The following is a 21,257-nucleotide window of genomic DNA, read 5'->3' as shown; positions in this document are numbered from 1 at the left end:
GAGGGATGCAGGCGCGCGGCCTCCCGCAGGCCCGGGGTCGGTAGGCGGCGGCCGGGCGCCTCCCTCCCGCCACGTCGTCCGGGCCTCCCCTGGATCCCAGCATCGCCACGGCCCTGCGCCTTCACCAGGCCTCAGCCTAGTGCACCTGAAAAGCGGTTTCCATTATCCCCGACGCTCCCGGTGCAAACCGGACCGCCCTGCTGCATCTTCCCAGAGCTCTCCCCTCGCCCCGCACTTGGCCTGATCGTACGCATTTAGGCCCTGTGTTATGAGTGAATGTCTGCCCGGGAACGTAGCTTCCCTGCTGCTAGTAAGACCGGCTGCATAAAAAACTACTTGGGGCGGGTTTGGGATCTGTCATTGGTTACCATGCTACAAAATGCGGTAGATTTACTATGTGCCTAGAGTTCAATTGGTGGATATGCGCTGAAGTGTTTAGAAAGTTCCTTGATTGGTAACACCCTGGCGTGGCTGAAAGAGCTGCCTTTCCATTCGCACTTCCTGGTAACCTCCAGGAAAATCAATAGTTCTCAGTTGACGAGTTCGAGATTCTATTAATTTTGCCCCATCTTCAGAGTGCTGTCTTGGTGCTCTGAACTTGACATGATTGCATTTCAAGGTTCCAAGCTGCCTTCCTGCAGCTGAGATCTTTAGCTTATGCGATCGAGTTGCACTGGAGATGCAACCATGGAAACCAATGTGTACCTACTTAAGAGAGGGTCTCAGGAGAAAATAATAGAAACGAGAAGGTTCTTGGCATGGGAAGGAATGCCCAGTCCTGGGAACTTGTAGAACTGGTGGCAAAAAAAGAATGCTCCCAAAACACAAACATTGACGGTTTTACAAAATCTGAGAGAAACATGTCAGTTGTCAAAACTGAATATACCTGCATGAAGGAAGAAGAGAGCCGTGAGTAAACAACTCCGTTGTATTGAGAATGGACAGAACCGGCACTGTGATCTGGAAAGTTAAGCCAAGGAGCTGTGGTTTGTGCTGTTCATGCCCCACATAGAGCTCTGGTTGCGATTGCTTGGTCAACAAGGAGGGGGAAACGGAGTAAATGTAGGTTACCAAACAAACACTAGGACACTGTTTCAGAAACTTGTCAAGATTCAGCTGAATCAGAAAGGCATTACCTGTTAAGTTGCCTGCATCTCCTAGGGGCTGGGGGAGGGGTTTCCCATGGACAGCTCCTCTCATATACAATGCACTTGTCATTCTCTTGTGCCTAGTTGATACAGGTTTTCACTGATGTTGGGCACAGTCATGTAAAGTGTTACTAGTGCTTTAGAGTCACTTTGTAAAACTTGATACAGTGTACCAGCTTATGTACCAGAGGGACTCTTGTGTACACTGTACATTTCAACTCATTTAAAAGGTTTAACCAAAGCAATCATTCTAGTAACAAGAACTTAAGAACCAAAGGAATAGAAAAATTGAGGGGCTGGAGAGATGGCTCAGCGGTTAAGAGCACTGTCTGCTCTTCCAAAGGTCCTGAGTTCAATTCCCAGCAACCACATGGTGGCTCACAACCATGTTATGTGATCTGATGCCCTCTTCTGGCCTGCAGGTGTACATGCAGAACGAGCATTGTATACATAATAAATAATCTTAAAAAAAAAATAGAAAATTGTGAAATGAGTCTCCTGTTCGCCTCTCTCCAACTAGCATCCCTTCCTCAATAGGGAGCTACTTTTTTTTTTTTTTTGCCATTTCTGTACTAAAATCCTTAAATGATTATTTTTCTTTATGTGTGCATGACTTTCATGCAGGTGTCTTTGGAGGCTAGAGGGAGTCAGATCCTCCATAATTAGAATTTCAGATGGTGTGAGCTGCCCCGTGGGTGGTGGGAACCAAACCTAGAGTCCTTTTCAAGAGCAGCAAATGCTCTTACACCAAACCATCTCTTCAGCCCCTACACTGGGTTTTAATTCATTCTTTGTGCAACCAGGCTTACTTTCTCTTACTCATCCAATATAAAGTAGGTACCCCAGACACATATATTTAAACTTGCCTTTATTTTCACATTATAATATAATGAGGTACTAATAGCCATGTTGTGTTTTTTTAAAAAAGTCTGTAGATCATGGCTGAACTGTAAAGTGAAGCAGAATTCCTGTGCTCATGAGTCAGGTGTCCCGGATCATGCTCTTAGAACATGGTAGCACTTGCCACCACAGTTACACAGATACACCCCGTGTTGGGTAGATTCTCACACCTGAATGAGGCGTTCATTATGTTGTGATTAATTTACATAAGTGAGATTTAAGAGTAGTTCAACAAAATCCCCATATTGGTGTGCAGAGGTGTGGGCTTGCTGTGCTGTCTTAGTCCTTTATAAGACCAAACTAGTTGATACTTTTTGTTTTCCTGTCAAGGTGACCATGCTCTTCTGTGTGTCAGAATCAACAACATTGCAGTGGCTGTTGGGAAGGAAGCCACACTGTACCTGTTCCAAGCCCAGGAGTGGCTGAAGCTGCAGGAGAGCAGCCCTGGCTACAGCTGTAGCGAGAGGCTGGCCCGAGCTCAGTTGACCAGTGAGTATGTGGCTTTTCTTTGGCCATTAGATGTGGGGTTTTCCCCCTTTAATGTTGAAGTGTACATATATGTATATATGCTAAGGTGTTTTGTGACTACATTCATGTAACTGATGTTTTGTATATTATGTGTATAGTTGCATTATTCTTTTTTCCTTTTTTTGGTTTTTCGCAACAGGGTTTCTCTGTGTAGCCTTGGCTGTCCTGGACTCACTTTATAGACCAGGCTGACCTCGAACTCATAGCGATCCGCCTGCCTCTGCCTCCTGAGTTCTGGGATTAAAGGCGTGCGCCACCACTCCCGGCTCTTATAGCTATTTCACAAGCTAACCTTTTCTTTGCTTAAAGAATAGAATGCTTTCCCCCCTTTTATCATTCAAAAAGCTTTTAGATAACGAAATACTTTATAAGAGTTAAACAAATGAATTTATAATTTATAATTATAAGTTATAATTCATTCATGCTCTACTGTCTGTGTAGTTCATGCTACTATGACAGATACCTTTTATCTGGCTGAGTGCGCAGTGGCTGACATCAGTTGAGTAGATATTGTCTGCTGGCACTGTGCTAAGCACTAAACACGTTGTGTCATTTCATACAGCTTAGCCCAGGGGATGCAGTTTGATAGCATGCTGTTGAGACTGAGTCACATGATGGCTGAATAACAGTATGTATCATGCCACATTATTATAAACCTTACGGTTTGTTCCTTTTTGTTCCTTTTTTTTTTTTTCCTATTGGCAGTGTCTCACGATTGGGATGCTAGCCATTGAGAGAGAGAGTGGGACTTTTATGATTTAGGAATGAAGTGCATATTGCTGTTCTACCTATTAGACCCCTGAAATTAACTAGTTGTAAGAGAGATGGTGAAAGAATCTGTTTTAGTTTCTTTTCTGTTGCTGTGATAAGACACTAGGACCAAGGCAGCTTATACAAGAGTCTAACTGGGTTATGTGTGGTTCCAGAGGCTAGTGGCACAGTGCAAGCCTGGCAGCAGGCAACAGGCAGCCAAGCGCTCAGATCTTGATCCACAAGCTGGAGGCAGAGACCATGCTGGCATGGCACAAGTCTTTTAAAACCTCAGCGATCTCATAATCCTTCCCAGACAGTTCCATCAACTGAGGACCAAGTATCCAAACGTACAGGCCTATGGGGATGGTCCCGGCCTAACACTGTGGCATCCGTGAGGAAAAGTACAGTTGCCCTCTTCCTATCCTCTCCTGTATTCATACGTGCAGCAAGCATCACGCTACTATGCTCTGACCTGGCCAGGTGGAGCGCTCCCACTTCCAGCTGTCCAGGCTTGTCAGGAGAGCAGGGATGAAAACGGAAGTCCCTTCATCTCCGTTGTCCATTACGGTGTTTGTTGCCTAGCGTATTAGGTGACAGCTGTAGTGTGCAGAAGAGATCTGAATGGCAGGTTCGGATATCAAAGGACTTATATAGTTATTTACTTCAACCCTAAATTCTGACCTTACCTGAAGATGTGTACAAATCCAGTCAGCTGTCGCGCTGTCACATTTGCTCATCCCTGCGTTTGATACTCTGAGGTCCTCCTCTGCCCTCAGTTCTCTAACGTTCATCCTGAGCTCACCACCCAGCTTCCCGGCCCGCTCTTCACCGACTCTGTTTCAGGAGCTTGCACCGTAAGTCCCTCCTCTAACACTTCAGTCCTGAGCATTTGCTTCCAAATCCCCTTAAAGTGCTTGCTCTCTGGGCTGGAACTTGCTCTGTAGACTAGGCTATCCTCAAACTCACAGAGATCTACCTGCCTCTGCCTTCAGAGTCCTGGGATTAAAGGCATGCACCACTGTTCTTAGATAAAAAGTGATCTTTCTAAACAGCACATTGGTCAGTTGTCTTTGCTTTGTTACCACACCATTAAAATATTTCAGTGTTTTCTTCCCGCTACTCCAACACTCTCAGGCCTCTTGGCGTGGTCAGCAGAGTGCTCAGCCCTCTCTCCACTGTGGACCCTCCGCTTCTGCCCTGCCCCATCAGTCCCCCGTTTCATTGGCTGTGCGCCTTTGCACAGGCTTTCTCGCTTTCAGTCGCTGTTCCTCAGCTCTCCTTCCGCAAATCCCCTGTTTACCTGTACAGCATGTATCATGACTCCCACTTGTGGTTGTAGTTTTCAAAACTCAGCCAGTTGCCTGTGCGTCTGTTCACCTGTCCCTACACTGAGCAGTTGTGCTTGCGTGCACAGTGCTAGGCCTTGCTAATGTATCAGTGACCAGAACACAGACATGCCCTCAGTCCGTAAGGTAAACAGAGGTAGGGCTTGGTGTTGAGTGCCTACTGCTCCTGGCAAAGACCTGAGGTCAGGTGGCTCACAGGACTCACTTCTGTAAGTCCGTCTCCAGGGCACCTCGCACCCTCTTCTGGCCTCTGTAGACGTCCTTCCTTCTCACCCCCCCCCACCACATGCACACACAATTAAAATTAATAAACCTGAAGCAGTGTTCCATAAACTTTCAGCCACAGTAAGTGTGGTGAATGTTGTTTACATGGTATACTGTGGAATGGCAGTCTGTGAGTCCTGGTGCGCAGTGAAGATGTGTGTTCCACGTGCCTGGAGGATGCGCAGCCCTTGGCTGGGGTGGCGTGTGATTTGCCTGTTGATTCTTCATCTGGCCCCATGGATACTTTTTCTTGTTCCAATAAAAACTTGTCAGGCTTTAGGACTGTCGTTGGTTTTCCTAAGCCATCTGGTTCATCTTGTCTCATATCCTATTTACAGAGCACCATTTCCTATGCTGCCAGAGTGCAAGCCCACTAAACTGGAAGTCATGCTAGTGACTCATGAGAACCTGTACATAGACAGGCCAGCTGGGCTGAGGCCCCGCCCACCATGAAGCTGCTTCTCGGGTGGATAGAACTCTGCCGCCTGTGGGTCCTCCGGGTCCTTAGGGTCCTCGGCCTTTGCTGCTGTGGGCTCTTTCCTTCCCTAATCTTTCAAAGACAGGAGTATTTGGGGAGTAATGAAATGAAAGGAGGTATGGCAGAGGTGGCGCGGTGGTTCAGAGCACTTGCCGCTCTTGCAGAGGACCTGAGTTCAGTTTGCAGCAGCACATCTGGCAGCTCGGAACTGCCTGTAACTCCAGCTCCAGGGAATCTGATGCCTTCTTCTGCCAACTGGGGGAACCTACACATACAGAAATTACAAAAAATTAAAGATTACAGGAAATAGGAATTTTAGAGGAATGAATATTTTGTTAAATTTAGGAACTTAAAATAAAGTACTATATTTTGTATTAAAGGTTGTGTCCTAGTTTGCTTCTGTGGGTAGCAATGTTTTATTACCTAGAAGTAAGCCGGGGAGGACGGGATTATTTCAGCTTACAGATAATAGTCCATCATCAAAAGAAGCCAAGGCCAGACTTCAAGCAGGGCAGGAATGGAAGCAGGGGCCATGGAGGAAAACTGCTTACAGGCTTGTTCCTACGATTTGCTCAGTTTGCTTTCTTTTGCAACCCTGTACCTGTTGCTCATGGGGAGCACCACCCACAGTGGACTGGGCCCTTCTCATCAACCGTCAGTTAAGAAGGTGCTCCACAGACTCGCCACAGGCCAGTCTGATGGACGGAACTTCTTAACCTAGGCTCCCTTTCCCAAGATGGCTCCGTCTTGTGTCAAGTTGACAAACCAGCTAGTGTGTGTCTATGTTATACATACATGTGTGTGTATACATATATGCATGTTTTATTGTTTCCTTTTTTTTAAAACAAAACCTTATCCATAAAAATCTATTTTAATCTTTTGAATTACTAATGGCCATATTTATAGCGTATTGCTGGTCAGATGCCTTTGGTGAAAAAGGATATTCATTATTTCATGACACTGTAATAGGCCACGTACTTAGGGGTAATCTTTTGGAGCAAGTACATTTTCAGAGTAGCAATCTGACTTTTACAATGTAACAACCCTAATAAACTTGTCAGTTTTGCCCTGTGCTTATGCAAAGCCTTACTGCTGGGACACACTGAAAATGACCAGCAATCTGAGTGTCTGTGCTGTGTTGGTAGTGGAGCCCTGAGATGGAGCTGAGAATGGTGGTGAGCACTGTGTGGTGCTGGACACTGAACCACAGTCCTCTGTAGGAGCAGTAAGTGTTCCTAACCGCGGAGCCACCTCTCCAATCCCAACATATGAGTGTGTGTGTGTGTGTGTGTGTGTGTGTGTGTGTGTGTGTGTGTGTGTTAAAGGATTGTTTGAACCCAGAGTCTTTGTTATTGGTACTTGGTAAGTGACCTGCCACTGAGGTATGCCCCATCCCAGGGTTTTCTTTTTTTAATGCTAGAAACTGCTTTGTCCATTTTAGTTCAAAAGAAGACACTGAAAATTAGTATAAATTTCTCTTAAAAACTGATGCCAAATAATTTGTTATCAGATTAAGTAATTAAATACAATATTGCATAGAGAATAGTTCGTTGTCTTTTATTTCTCACACATAGGATTCCTTTTGTATATTTGAGACACTTTAAAAACATTTTAGGCATTAGTTCTTTACCCTGAGCACTCTTGTTAACATCATCTATTTCTTTTTATAATGACTAGACAATTGGCCATTCAGCACCACTTCAGTGAGTCACATCTTGTTAATACGTGAGATGCTGATTACACCCTCACTGAACATGCAAGCTGTGCTGTAGTCTTTTGTCTCAGAAACAGTAGCACAGTATTGACAAGAGGCTGACTACAAAAAGACAACGCGACAGAAAACTAATCGAGTGCCTCTTTAGGAAGCACTGCTGTGTCTTTGATGTAAGTCCATATAATGTAAAAAGAAGTACCAAACACTGTGCCACAGTGAAATACACCGGCGCACTTTTGTGTTGTGTCTCCATGAGAAAAAGTCTAAGTGCTCAAGCAGCATCATAGCCGGACCTGATGCCTGAGGTCTGGTCCAGGCTGTGTAGCAGTGCCTCACGTCTGAGCAGCCTCATTTGAGCCATTTACTGATGGCATGTTAAATTCTTTTTTTTTTTAACTGGAAACTTCTTATTCGTTCATTTACTTATTCTATTGAGTGTACAGTGAAAGATGGCGAACGGGCTGGGAGGGAGGGAGAGCATCACCTGTGGGTCAGGAGGAAGGGCTGTCTTTCTGTGCTGGGAGGATGAAGCTGCTTCTTTATGTGTGACTTGTGCCAGTCAGCCCAGCTGGGTTGTATAGTCCTGTGGCTTTGTCAGGAAGCACGCCTCTGGCCTCCTTCCTGATTGCCCAGGGCCGTCAGGGATCCCTTCAGTCCCAACACTAGGTGAGCTGGAGGCCTGCCTGGTCTTCTTAGCAAGTTGTGTTTCCAGGACAGCTGCACAGGCCTTGTAGATTGCCCTGGAAGTTACCTGTGGTGAAAGTAGTTCCTGGCCGCTGTGTGCTCCCTGAGCACCCTTCCCACTCCTTCCCTGACCCCTCAGTTGACCATGAGGATCTAGATGGAACCAGATGCTGCTGACGTTCTCTTCCACATGCCGGCACCTTACATTCTTAAGTCTTCAGGTATTTAACACAAGCTAAAATCTCAGCCACATTTCTTCAGAATCAGCGTGTGTGTGTGTGTGTGTGTGTGTGTGTGTGTGTGTGTATGTGTGTGTGTGTGTGTACACATATACATACGTACATGAGGCAGGGGTTCTCTGTGTAGCCCTGACAGTCCTGAACTGTTTATGTAGACCAGGTTAGCCTCAGTCTCAGCACTGCTTCTGGAGTGCTGAGATTAAAGGCATGCACCACCACACTCATCTCAGAATCTGTATATTTTAAAAAGTACTTAAAGTCAGGTATCTTAACTGTGGTAAAAAAAAGAAGATGTAACATTAATCAAATTCACTTGTTCAATTTAACCAACAATGAATGAGATGTTCAGTTATAAAGTCCAAGTCCTCCATCTTGAATTTGAACTAGATCCCCTGCATTCATTCATAATGCAAAGAAGTTGCCAGTCCAGACATCTGTGTGTCCTCCACTTAGACATGATAATTTCCTGTAACATTTGCTTTATATCTGTGTGGATTTTGTTTTGAACTGAACCATATGAAAATAATCTGCAAGCATCATCAGTTTACCTTCCATTCATTCATGGCATATATATTTAAAGAGTAAGGACATGCTTATACACAACTGTGATTATTGTACCTGAGGAAATAATTCTTTTATAAAATCCTCTGAGGTTTAGTCTATAGATGGAAATTTCCTAGTACCTCAAGAAATGTCTTATTTAGTAAATAGTTTTTTCATATAGTTGAGAAAAAGTCCAAGCCTTTTGCTGTTCTTGTTTCTCTGTGTAGCTGGCTGTCCTGGAACTCACTCTGCAAACCAGACTAGATTTGAAGTCGATCCGCTTGCCTTCTCCTCCACAGAGGCATGCACCTTCACGCCCAGATATGACCATCTCTTCTTAAGCATTGACATGCTGCAAGAGTCATCTAGAGTTGGACAGTGGACTCATCATTTTGTTTAAGAGCTTTTAAAAAAAAAAAGAGCCTTTTCCTTCTGATGCAGGGATTGAACCTAGAGCCCTGCACACTAAGCAAATACCCCACAAACTCCAGCCTCAGCTCTCCTTGTTTTTAAGCATGTGTGTGTGTGTGTGTGCTCGTGTGCCTGTGTGTAGGTGGCATGTTTCCTGCTGCATGTCAGGTCCCCCACCCCCACCCCAAGTGATTGAAACAGGTCTCGGTGAGGCTGGCAACGCAAGCCCTAATGGTTTACTTCCCAAAGAACTGGAGTTACAGGCACACGCCATGCCCAGGCCGCGGGGATTGGAGCTCAGGCGTCTAAGCCCCCTTAGCTGCTGAGCTGTATCTTCATTTTTTCCCTTGGGGAGGCTGAGGAGAGAGGGCTGGGATGTGCTTGCCCTCTGTAGCTGAGCCTTAAGCTTGTGGTCCCCATTAGACCCCTGGGCAGGTAGAACACAGCCCTGTGCCACCAGGCCTAGCTTGTTTTACAAATACTTGGTATAGAAGTGTACACTTTACATGAAAATTTCATACACTTCCTCATTTGTTCTAAGAAGAACCCTGAGCTAGTCAGGGCAGGTGTCTCCGTGTCTTTATTGAGGAAATACAGAAAGAGGATTCACTTGTTGGTTTGCATAGCTAAATGCTATTCTTAATCTGGCCTTTATGATATAAGAAAATATTATTTTATGTTTCTTAAAAGAACAGCTACTGCATTTTAGGGATAAATGGTTGTGTTTTGCATCCCCTTTGGCTGTATGTCCTGAGATTTAGCAGTGCTCCCTCCAAGTGTCTTGTCCTTGTACATTCTCAGACTTTCTTTTTAGCATAACCACCTTACTCTAAAGGACAGGAAAGGAGTGTCAGTTTTAAGCCAGTCCTACAAATGTGACGATAATATACTAGGACATTCACAGAACTAAGTCTTTGCATGAGTTAATTGCTGTGGGTTTTCTTTATTTTGTACACACAAAAATGTAGGCATCGTACTTGTCTTAGTTAGGGTTACTGTTGCTGTGATGAAACACCATGACCAAATCGGCTTGGGGAGAAAAGGGTTTATTTGGCTTACGCTTTCACATCGCTGCTCATTATTGAAGGAAGGAAGTCAGGGCAGGAGCTGAGGCAGGGGCCATGGAGGAGTGTGGCTTCCTGGCTTGCTCCTCATGGCCTTCTTATAGAACCCAGGACCACCAGCTCAGGGGTTAGTATAAAAGCAATATTTATTTGCCCAATTTCATTGTTGTCTCCAGGGCTTACTGCCTCCTTTTGCTAACATAGGCCTAGTCCTGGAAGCGTCTAGCCTCTGTACAACCTACCTTAGACCTAGAATGTTTTCAGCCTCTGAGACTTACTGCTTAATGAGCTCACCCTTACTTGTTCTTTCTGAACTCTGGGCTGCCTGGTTCAACCCAGCTGTTCTCGCTCAAACTCCTCTCCAAGCTGATGAATGCAATCTGGTTTCTCCTCGTTTCTCACTGAATTGCTTTGCTTGGCCTCAAACTATCTCTAGCAATCTGTTTTAATCTTCTGGCTCGTTCTCTCTTCAACCTGTCTCTGTAAAACTCTCTAAATTCCATGAACTGAAGTGCCACGAACTCAGCTCCACTGCACAACTGCCTGAGTGTAACTCAGAGACCCGCGTGCCTGTCTCCCGAGTGCTGGCGTGAAAGGCATGGACCACTCAAGCTTTCCTTTACCTGAAACTTGCTCTATACCAGGCTGGCCTTGAATTTAGAGGTCTGCTTGCTTCTGTCTCCTGAAACTAAAGGCTTGTCTGTATTCTAGCCAGATCCTATAGACATAGAAGGTCTTTGGATGTGATCTCTTGCCAGAGCAGCCATGTTCTGAATTAAAATTCCGCTACAGAACTATCCACAAGGGGCTAGGCCCACCCACTTCAATCATTAATTAAGGAAAGGCCTTTTAGCCAGATCTTAGGGAAGCATTTCTCAATTTAGGTTCCTTCCTTTCAGATGACTCTAACTTGCTTGAGGTTGACATAAAAGTAGCCAGCACAGTACTGAAACCAAGTCCAATACAGACCACGGTGCCCCAGCAACATTCCTCGTTCTTGCCGTGCTGTGTCCTCCTACAGTCTGACCTGGGATTGCTCTCGTTTACTTTTTTTTTTTTTTAACTACTAATGGTACCGTTTAAAAAAGGAGAAAAAAAAATTAGAAGAAATACTTTTTATACGGTAAGTTATATTTTTGGGTGTAAGGATTTTCCTAGCTAGAGGTTCATTTTATATTTAAAGCAAGGAGTTCTTTCCTAATCTGTGGTTGCAGCTGCTGCATGGCATGATATGGGTAAAAATGACTACTTATTATGTATTTTACCACATAAACTAATTTTTAAATGTTACTAACCCACTGGACTTTGTAAATATTTATTAAAAACTAAGTTTCAATGAAACCATTTCTTTCTTGTATGTTATTGATACTTTAATAGTGATGTTTTTGTTTTGTTTTGCTTAGAATTATCATTTTACTCTGCTCGACCCTGTGCTTTATTCTAATATTACACCAGGGCTTGAATTTTTGATGCAAAAAGAGAAAGATTTTAAAGTCAGCTCAGGTCTGTGCCTAAAGCATTGAGAGCCCAGCTCTGAAGGATGCTGTTTTCTCTCTCAGTGGCCATGAACCAGACTGAGCATAACCTGACAGTGTCCCAGATTCCAGCCCCGCAAATGTGGCATGTGCTGTATGCAGACAAGTTCACCTGCAAAGATGACGCAGAGAGCTCCCAGGTGGAAGATATCCCATTTGAAATGGTGTTACTAAACCCGGATGCCGAAGGAAATCCATTTGATCATTTTAGCGCTAGAGAATCTGGTAAGATGTGCACTTAAATATACTGTAAATACACAGTGAGATTTGTATACAGAGGTCTTCATGTTACCTTTTTAGAATGTTAAAAACAAAAAGCAGCTGAAGTTTAAAAAGCAAATTTTATATAGCCTGACTTTGAATATGTTAAAGACAGAAACAAATTATAAAATTAACAGGTAGTTGTATATACAGAATCATAGAATTGTGTGTGTGTATATATATATTTGGTTTTCTTTATACAGTTTAAATCTTGATTTTAGGATATTTTGGCACTTTTTATAAATAAAAATGTTCATGATTTGAGCAATTTACATTGAGGTATAAACTGCTTGGTAGAAATTTCCCTTCCACTGACTTTGAACAGATTCACACCTTGCTTGGTTCTTCCCTCCTAATGACCAAGCCTGTGGTGTTTTCTGGAATCAGATTTACCCCCACAAGTCTTCATTCAGATTTTAAGTCACTGTGCCTTGGCCTACCGAAGTCGATTCCAGCCACATAGACATTACTGGCATGAACATGATACACGTGCTCTGCGTGTGACCGGTGTCAGTCAACACGCTGGAGTAAGCATTTCTGGCCATCTATATGTCACGGACAAGGCTTTAGGGCTCAGCTCTTCATGAGTCACTGGCCGCTTAAATAAGTAAATGAAGAAATGCTGTGGGCTCTGTGGCCGTAAAGCAGAGGCGTTGAGCAAGAGTCAGGCCACATGGGCCTACTCAGCGTGTAAGTGTGCTAGGAAGACCAGTCATGTGGAGAAGCTGGTCACGAGTGGAGGTGAAAGGGTGAACCTTTCTTAAAAGTATCTTCTGATTTGAAAAGGTTTAGAATGACAGTGGGGATACTAAATGTGTTAAAGTAGTTTTAAAACATTACTCCTAGGCCGGGTGTGGTGGCGCACGCCTTTAATCCCAGCACTTGGGAGGCAGAGGCAGGCGGATCGCTGTGAGTTCGAGGCCAGCGTGGTCTACAAAGTGAGTCCAGGACAGCCAAGGCTACACAGAGAAACCTGTCTCGAAAAACCAAAAAAAAAAAAAAAAAAAAAAAAAAAAAGAAAAGAAAGAAAGAAAATAAATAAAACATTACTCCTGAGGAGAAGTAACAGGCATTCACGATGCTTGGGAGAACAAGTGAACTTAGGTTGTGTCTGGCTGATGACACCCCAGGCTGCAGACAATTACTGGAAGTAGTGTGCCCTGTGTTATTTTTGCAAGCCACTCTGGTGTTCTGTGAAACCCAAGACTGTGGACAGCACTGCAGGAGCGGTTGGACTACTGGCCTGTTGTTCCTGCTGCACTTGCTTAGGACTGCTGGGGCTGTGAGTCGCTGGGCCATGGGCTTCCCTTGCTGCCTGGCTGACAGCTGGACCTGCTGCTCTTCGAATCCTGACAGGCATTTTTCTTGCCCTGGCTCTTTGTTAATTTTTTTTTTCTCGTCCCCAATTTGGCATCTGAACTTTGACCCTATAGCATATTTGCTGTACCAGGACCTCTAAATGTGAGTCTTCCTTGCCCTGACTTTTTCTGGCCTGTGCCCACACCTCTAGTGGTTCCCTAGCATCCAGAGCTCCGGCTTGCTGTTCTTTGGAGTTCATACAGATGATTCTAATCCATCTGTTAGTCCTAGGCTTTCTGGCCTGCTTTTTTCTGGCTTTTATTACTGATTTGCTATCCAGAAGCTTATTCTAAAATGTGAAAGTTACACAGGTCACGCCACTGACAATCTGTAAAGCTTCAGTTAGTTGTGAGATTCTGTGCAGAGCCACCCTGCGGGGACTGATTGTTTAAGAGTCACAGGGACCCAGAAGGGCCTTGGCACTGTTGAAAACCAGTCTGAGGTTGGCTTGCTTTCTGAAAGTCACCTCATTCTGTTGCCTGAAGCCTTGTGGGTGGTCTGCGCTGGCGTCTAAGTTGATGGTTCGTGCCCATCACATCTAGAGAAGAAGCTTTTGTTTTGCTTTTTTATTATCATTGCCTTTGTTTTTCAAAAAATACAAATTTGGGAGGCAGAGGCAGGCGGATCTCTGTGGGTTCAAAACCAGTCTGGTCTACATTGTGAGTTCCAGGACAGCCAGAACTACATAGTGAGACCGTGTGTCAAAACAACAGCAACAAAATCAAAATAAAATAAATAAAAATTAAATTCCAGTCTCCCGTCTGAGACTCAGGCTCGTAAGCTAGACACTGAGCCAGCTGTGAAGTTGCTGCTGCTGTCTGAAGGCCGCTCCGAACGGTGTGGGCGGCAGGCAGGGTTAGTGGTGCATCTTAAGAGGGCACTTCCTGCTGTACAGGCAGGGTTTGTGGTGCATCTTAAGAGGGCGCTTCCTGCTGTACAGCGTGTTTCCAGGAAGTCTCCAGTTCTTTTAGGAACTTGTTCACTTGTCTAATTATAGACTCTAGGTAAAAAAATTGGACTTTCTGCATTTTTTATTTAGAATTGACTGTGTAACCTACTACAGCCTACAAACAATAAGTCAGTGTGGCATGCTGGTCCCTTTGTGTTCTACAGCTGTCTCTTTCCTTCAGTGCAGTTAACAGTGCACCCCAAATCCAAACTGCGGCTGCTGCTAGTGGTTGCTGTAAAAATGCATGTGTTGTAGTTTCTCTCTTAACCCAGCTAATACCCATATAATTGAGACTGGTTTATGTTACTTATTTAACCACCTTTATGGCACAGGAACTGAGCTGTATTAATCTGCTTTTATTCTCTAAGCTAGTCTGGCTTGCTGTTTTCCAAAATCCCCGAGATGCTTACCTTTTCTGGCTCTCTCTGCTCCAGGGGCCCTTTTTCTGTCTCTTCCCATACTTCCTTTCTCTCTCTTCTCCTCCCCTGCTGGCAGGAAGTCCAGCCCTGCTCTCTCCCCTGCTCAGTGATTGGCTCTTAAGCTGTTTCCTTGACACATCAGGGCATAATTGGGGAGCACAGTTTAGACAGGAGATTCTCAGAACGAAGTATGGGGCACAGAAAACCAACATTGGACTCCTTGCCCAGTGCAGTAACGTTCTGCCTACAGGTCAGTCCCTGATGTGCAGTGCAAGTCTCATTTTACTAAAACAACCAAGGCAAAGTTGATGCAGTTTAACATCATATAAGGCTTTTGAGGTAGAAAAATGGAATTGCTTCCTTAAAAGATTAACCATGAATTTAAGAGGGAGTTGGACAAGTGGGAGGAGCTGGGGGGGGGGGGGAAGGGAGGGTAGAAATGATATAATGCATTACTCATATTTGAAATGCTCAAAACATGTAGAAAATTAAAAGGTTAAAAAGTCTTACTAACTGTATTTTCTCCTCCTGTTCGAAGTTCTTAAGTCTTGAGAGCTTGTTGTCTAACGCGAGCAGCTAGTTTTTGTTGAAATAACATTACAGGCTTTCCTGTATTGTCTAGACTTCAGCACGCACATTACGCTTTTTGGTTTTCCTTTCATTCCAAAGATAGGTGGGCTGTCCGCTTAGCGCTGGTGAATTTTGCAACTGTAGAGCTTAATGTAACAGAAAAACTCTAGTGCCTGTGATGAGGTATTAAGGAAAAGAAGCCCTAAGGCTTCTTGTTCCAGAGAGACGAAGTTCTTCTCACACATCTTTGTGCTGTAGCACCGTCATTCAGTGTGTAAGAAGTGAGGGTAGACAGATCGGCAGATGGTTTGGAATTGTGGCTAGTGTTGAGACACTTGTGGGTGAGACGTCACTGCTGTGCATCAGGAGGTGAGCTGGGCAGGAAGTGCCCCACTTCTCTGCTCGCCACGGAGCCGCTCTCCAAGCAGGCTCCCAGCTCAGTGTCATCGCTCTGTGATCCTCACGGCTCCTTCCAAGTGTTCACCATCTGCTGCCTATTCATCTAAGAGTTTTCTTTAGAGCGTATTGACTTTTAATTACCCACCTGTTTTAAAATTAGATTGTAATTCCAGTGTGAGCAACACAAATTGCTTTCTTGTGACTGCTAGAGGCGGAACAAAAGTAAAATTCATAGCTAAAGAGAACGCAGAGACATGTCTTAGAGCTGATCTGTTTAAAGAGAAAATAATAATAAAGCCTGGAGTGGAAAGCCAGCGTCTTTATCGCTCAAGTGTGTTACAGACAGGCTCTCGGTAACACGTGCTTATCGAAGATTTCCTCAACAAAATTTGAGCCATGTCTTAGTTTAGTTTATTTAATCTATTAATCCAATCAAATATTTTTCTTTGCTCTCTAATCTATAATTTTTCTTTGCTTATAATCTTAGCTCCTTCTGGGAGATACATTTCCTACTGAATAAAGTCCTTTTGTCCTTATAGTTATTGTTTTCTTTTAATGGTGATCTGTTATGTCATGAGGCCTGAAACCTGACTCTGCAATGAGTACTTCACAAAGTATTACAAATAAATAGAACTTCAAATAGATGCTTTGTGTAATTATTTAATGCAAAGAAGGAAAGATTAGAAAAGAAACCAAAATCAGAACAACGCTAGTGTAAGGAATATTGTTGGCCCACAGCTGCCACCATATCAGAGGGGTCTGCATTTTCTCCTTGTCAGGTACTGTAGTAGACCCACGATTTCAGTGCCACTATTCTGAAATGCAAAGAGCTGAAAACTGCCCCCTGCTAGCACCTGACGCTTTCTCCTGCCAGCTGACCCTGTCTCTTCGGAACCGTGTTGTCGCTTGTGTGGTAGAGCAGGAGAGACACCCAGTGGCAGAAGGACTTCTTGCTGCGTCTGGTTCTCTTGCTGGTGGCCCCAGAATGTTGGAGTGTGAGCTATCTGCTATTTTTCCTGGGATACCTGTCTCTTGGTTTGTGTTTCCAAAATGACTTTTTGGATGGTTCAATTATTTTCTTTTCTCTTTGTTAACTGCTGCTGACTGCAGATGGGACCTGACTGCACCTCAGGGTCCTCAGGGCAGCAAATGCACGTCTGTTCATAGCTCCATAGAGCGCTCCCTGCCCCCTCAGTAGTGCATATTGCTGTCCCTAGAATGGAAACGCCCTGCCTTAGGGACCACTGTGGATTTATAGCCCCATGTACAGCCCCATGTCAGTACATGCCATGCCCCTGGATACAGCCAGCCACAGTTGGACAGTGTTATGGGAAATATTGTGTATACTGGAAACATACCAGCTTAACTGTTCCCTAAGCAACAAAGTATAATATCTCTTTATATAGCCTTTGTGTTGTACTAGGCATTGAAGATAATCTACAGGTGATCTATAGTGTACAGCATGATACACATGGGTTTTATTTAAGGGAATTGAGAAGTCGTGGATTCTGATGTCTAAGGGGTTCCTGAGACCAGTCCCCCTTGGATTGAAAAGGAAGACTAAGTTAAATTAACCCCTTAAATTCAAAACCATAGAATTCCCAAGCTTTGAACTTGAAATTCCTTAGAAAATTTCCCTGAAATTCTTAAATAAAAACTCAATTCCATGTATGTTGTGAGGTCACGTGGTCACAGGATACCGGTGGCCAAAGTCACATCACGCGTGTCCTCATAGTCAGTGTAGCTAGCGCCTGTGTTCTTACTTGGTTCTTATCTTCGCAGCCAGTCTCCTTCGCTCATAGCTTCTGCTCACACGAGACCTTGACAGCATTCCTGCCTGTGGGACTGCTGGCCTAGCCCGCCATTAGCTCTCTTCAGCATCAGCTTTGTTAATTGAAATTCTGAGGAGACAATATGATTCATCTAGCTTTGTTCTTGGCCACTTGCCTTGGTGGCCATTTGTTTGTTGTCACACTTCATATTGCCAGAAGGTTTCGTCTTTGGCAGTAGCTACCACATGTACCAGAGAAGGGGGCTCTGGTCATGACGTCTTAAAGCTGGAGCATTCCAGAACTGTGGTCCCTTGTGTTCACTATTACCTCGATCACCATGGGCTTCCCAAAGCAGACTGCTCGGCTTCATGCTGCAGTGTCTGACTTGGCGGGTCTGAATGGGACCCAGGACTGTGTATCACGAGTTTTCTGGCTGGGTTGCTTGACCACGGACTGCACTTGGAGGAGCGTGGTCAAGGTCTGCTAGGCGGCTAGTGACAATAAATGTTGCTGGCGTGCACTGTGAGCCTGTGAGGGTGTCTTAACTGAACGCTGAAGCCACTGTAGCTGTTTTCAGCAGAGCGGTTCTGATTGTACAGTGAGTCCTCATCCTGCCTTGTGTGACTTCGTTGTTTCACAGATTGACTTCAACTAGTTTGTTTTAAATGCCTACTTAGAGGTAAAGCTTGGTCCCGAAGCAGGGTGGGATTAGTAATCCCCATCTTTCTTCCTTACACAAGCAAATGCTGTGACTCCAGTTTTACAATCAAGCACTAAGGTAATGAGAAGAAGGTGTGAAATCTGCCCGGCACTGCCCTGGTTACTGAAGCAACCTCCCTTTGTTCTCCTTGCAGGGCTGCACGAGTTCTTCTTCCTCCTGGTCCTAGTGTACTTTGTGACTGCCTGCATCTATGCACAGTCGCTGTGGCAGGCCATTAAGAAGGGAGGGCCCATGCACATGATCTTAAAGGTCCTGACGACTGCATTGCTGCTACAAGCTGCGTCAGCCCTCGCTAACTACATTCATTTCTCCAGGTAACTCAAACCACTGTGTGCATTGGTACAGCTAACTCATCCTGATTAGGCCACAGAAATTATGCTTGCTTTGATTAGGAGCATGTTTTTCACCTTTGTAATGTATACTATGGCTCTCTCTCCAATTCCTCAGGTACTCCCGAGACGGAATAGGGGTACCTCTCATGGAGAGCTTGGCAGAAGGTGAGTATCTTTCTGAGTACTCCTTCAAAGATGGAGTTGTCATCTTCTTGTTTTTCTTCTTTTATTTCCATCTAGTGGGGTAGCTCAGGGGTAGAGTCCTTGCCTAGCCTTGAGTGAGGCCCTGAATCTGATCTCCAGCACTGTAAAGTAGGATGCTGATGTTGATGATATTATTTTTGATCAGGTGTACTTTTTCTACTCAAGGTTAGTCAGAGCTCAGCTTAACGGAAACAAGACTGTACATTTCTCAGACCTTGTTTGATCTTACTGATAGGTGATGTATACAGCTTGCTTGTTCATTGTTCGTTACTCACATGCACTTCCTCAGTTTATCATTAGGAAAAAGTAGGCATGCCTTTCTAATCCCCATTTTACAGAGTCCATGCTCAGAGATGCCCAGTGCACATTGCAGAGGCCAGTCAGGATGCAGGTCTGAGCTGTCCCATCCCACAGGTGAAAAAAAGGGTTTTTCTGTTGCAATTTCATTTTCTACTAACTTTGTCTGTTTCTGATCCAAGACCATGTACCCATCTAAAATTGAGATGACCTCACATCTTCATTCTTTTATTTATGATAAAAAATCTTAGTAGGTAATTTTAAAAACATAAAAAGGTCTTATAATCATGACATTTTAAAAAGAACTTCCAAGAGAAATCATCTTTCACCATTCTTTATACTAAGAAATTAAGATTTGCTTTAATAGGCAACAGATTTTGAATATGGACGAATATGGACCACGTTGGAGTTTCCTTTTCCTTTTCTTCCCATAGCTCATCTTTCTTTAGTAGGTGTCCTTCACCTTCCCAGGACTCACTCATCCAGGTCAATAACCTGTTGTCTTCAGAGACTTCAGGAACTTTTGTTATCTGTGAAAATCATGGTGCAGTTCACCTTGGACATGAACAAGAGGCGTTTGTCCTTTCTGACCATTGCCTAGACCGTGGCATCACTCTCACTTTCCTTTTGAGTATATGTGGGTAGTCAGTGGACTCACAGCTAGAGCAGCACAGAGCTAGCTGTAGAGGTGATGTAGTCAGCCGGGGAAACTGACACCTGAAGAGTCAGAGCTCACAGCACTGACCTCAGCAGAAGCCTCTTTCTGAAGTCAGGGTCAGTGGGTCTCTGTTCAGATCTGCTGTGGGTGAAAGTGTTTTCCCTTCCGTTCTGGGAATTCTAAGTCTTTTTGCCTGTGAAGCAAGGGTTCTACCACTGAGCTGTATCCCTTGGTATTTGAGGGTGGGTTCACTTTGTGACTGTCTTTGAGCTTGCTGTCTCCCATGTCCTGGATTAAGTGTGCACCACCGCGTCGTGTTCCTCCTTGCTCTATACACTGGTTGTTTTAACGAGTTGGTGTTGCTGAGTATCGATAGTTCCAACAAAAGAGTTGGCTGGTTAAAGTGATTAAATTTAAGAAAGCCGAGTTCTTGAGGGATCTGTGTATTTTTTCCTTATATAAATAATATATATTTATATGTAAATATATATTTATATTATAAAATATAAATATTTTAATTAAATATATGTGTGTGTGTATATATTTTTTTTAAAAATAAAATAAAATGGCAGGTAGTTATTTTCAGCAACCATGAAGATAGGTTTTCCTATCCAGGTATGGTGTTTTATCAATATTTGTAATCTGGTATATAAAGAAATGAGTTGGAGCTGGGCATGGTAGTGCATGCCTGCAGTCCAAGCACTTGGGAGGCAGAGAACTCTGTGAGTTCGAGGCCAGCCAAGTCTACAAAGGGAGTCCAGGCCAGCCAGGACTATAATAGAAACTCTGTCTTGAAAAATTAAAAACAAAAGAAAGAAAGAAAGAAGCTGGAAAACTAAGAGATTTCCCCAGGTGTTTGCTTTTGGTACTTAGAGCCAACTTCTTTATCTAGTTAACTGACTGTATTTCTGAAATGTTTAATGAAATTAATTGGCATCACACTTAAACATTTGTGATGAAAGAAAAATGTGCTTGATCTGACAGTCTGTGTAATTCAAGTGTAGTAACAACACATTATCAGCATTCTCATTACTGTACATACGTGAACTTTTCATGGGGCGACAGTAAACATCTGTTGGCCCCAGACAGCACACCAACTACAGACACAAGCGATTCCACCCAAGTCTGGGTTGGGGACCAGTTAGTTTAGTTAGCATGAGCAGCTTACAGGCAGCTGAACCACTCCTAGCAAGCAATGTTACCAGGAGGGAGTGCATTCGCCAGCCTCTCCTCACCTGCCATGATGGAAGGGAGTGGCCCCAATTGTGTGCGGTGAGGGCTCAGGAAGGTGAGGTGATGGCATGGCATGCCCAGAAGACACTGCATCACAGGAGGGCAGGTAACATAGCCTACATCAATACAGATGTCAGAGCAAGAGGAAGTCTGTCAAAATAGCTCTGATTTGTGTATTAGTGATAGATTTTTTTTTTAGGTGCATCTCAAAAACATCAACATACCCCTGCTAATTTTCTCTTTCTACAGGAATATCTCTTACCTCAAAGCAGTAAAGTTGAAAGTATTAGCTATTTGAATTGCAGTTTGTTAAATTATGATAAAAATTCACTATGATAAAAAGTAATAACTTTTATTGTAAGCAGGTAGCTTACACTTTAAGATAATTATGCATAGAACCTGAAGCATTTATAGGCTTTTGTTCCCTCGTGTGTACTGGTGGTTTGGTGGAATCTTTGAAGTAGTGGCGTGCCCCT

At 44.0% G+C, this 21,257-nt stretch overlaps 1 protein-coding gene across 2 annotated transcripts in view; it reads left to right on the top strand.

Moving 5' to 3' along the window:
* Positions 1 to 21,257, top strand: part of GPR180 (G protein-coupled receptor 180) — a 28,816-nt gene that overhangs the window by 245 nt on the left and 7,314 nt on the right. Inside the window, exons 2-5 of one of the 2 annotated variants that reach the window (XM_084767435.1) lie at positions 2,379 to 2,537; positions 11,632 to 11,832; positions 18,191 to 18,371; positions 18,505 to 18,554. In XM_084767435.1, coding sequence (XP_084623561.1) covers positions 2,379 to 2,537; positions 11,632 to 11,832; positions 18,191 to 18,371; positions 18,505 to 18,554 — 591 coding nt within the window. The remainder of the gene's footprint in view (positions 1 to 2,378; positions 2,538 to 11,631; positions 11,833 to 18,190; positions 18,372 to 18,504; positions 18,555 to 21,257) is intronic. The other variant, XM_084767436.1, reaches the window with a different exon arrangement.

This window comes from Acomys minous (genome assembly GCF_964271855.1).
Source record: "Acomys minous genome assembly, chromosome: 18".
Taxonomy (NCBI): domain Eukaryota; kingdom Metazoa; phylum Chordata; class Mammalia; order Rodentia; family Muridae; genus Acomys; species Acomys minous.
This window is presented reverse-complemented; position numbering and strand designations above follow the sequence as displayed.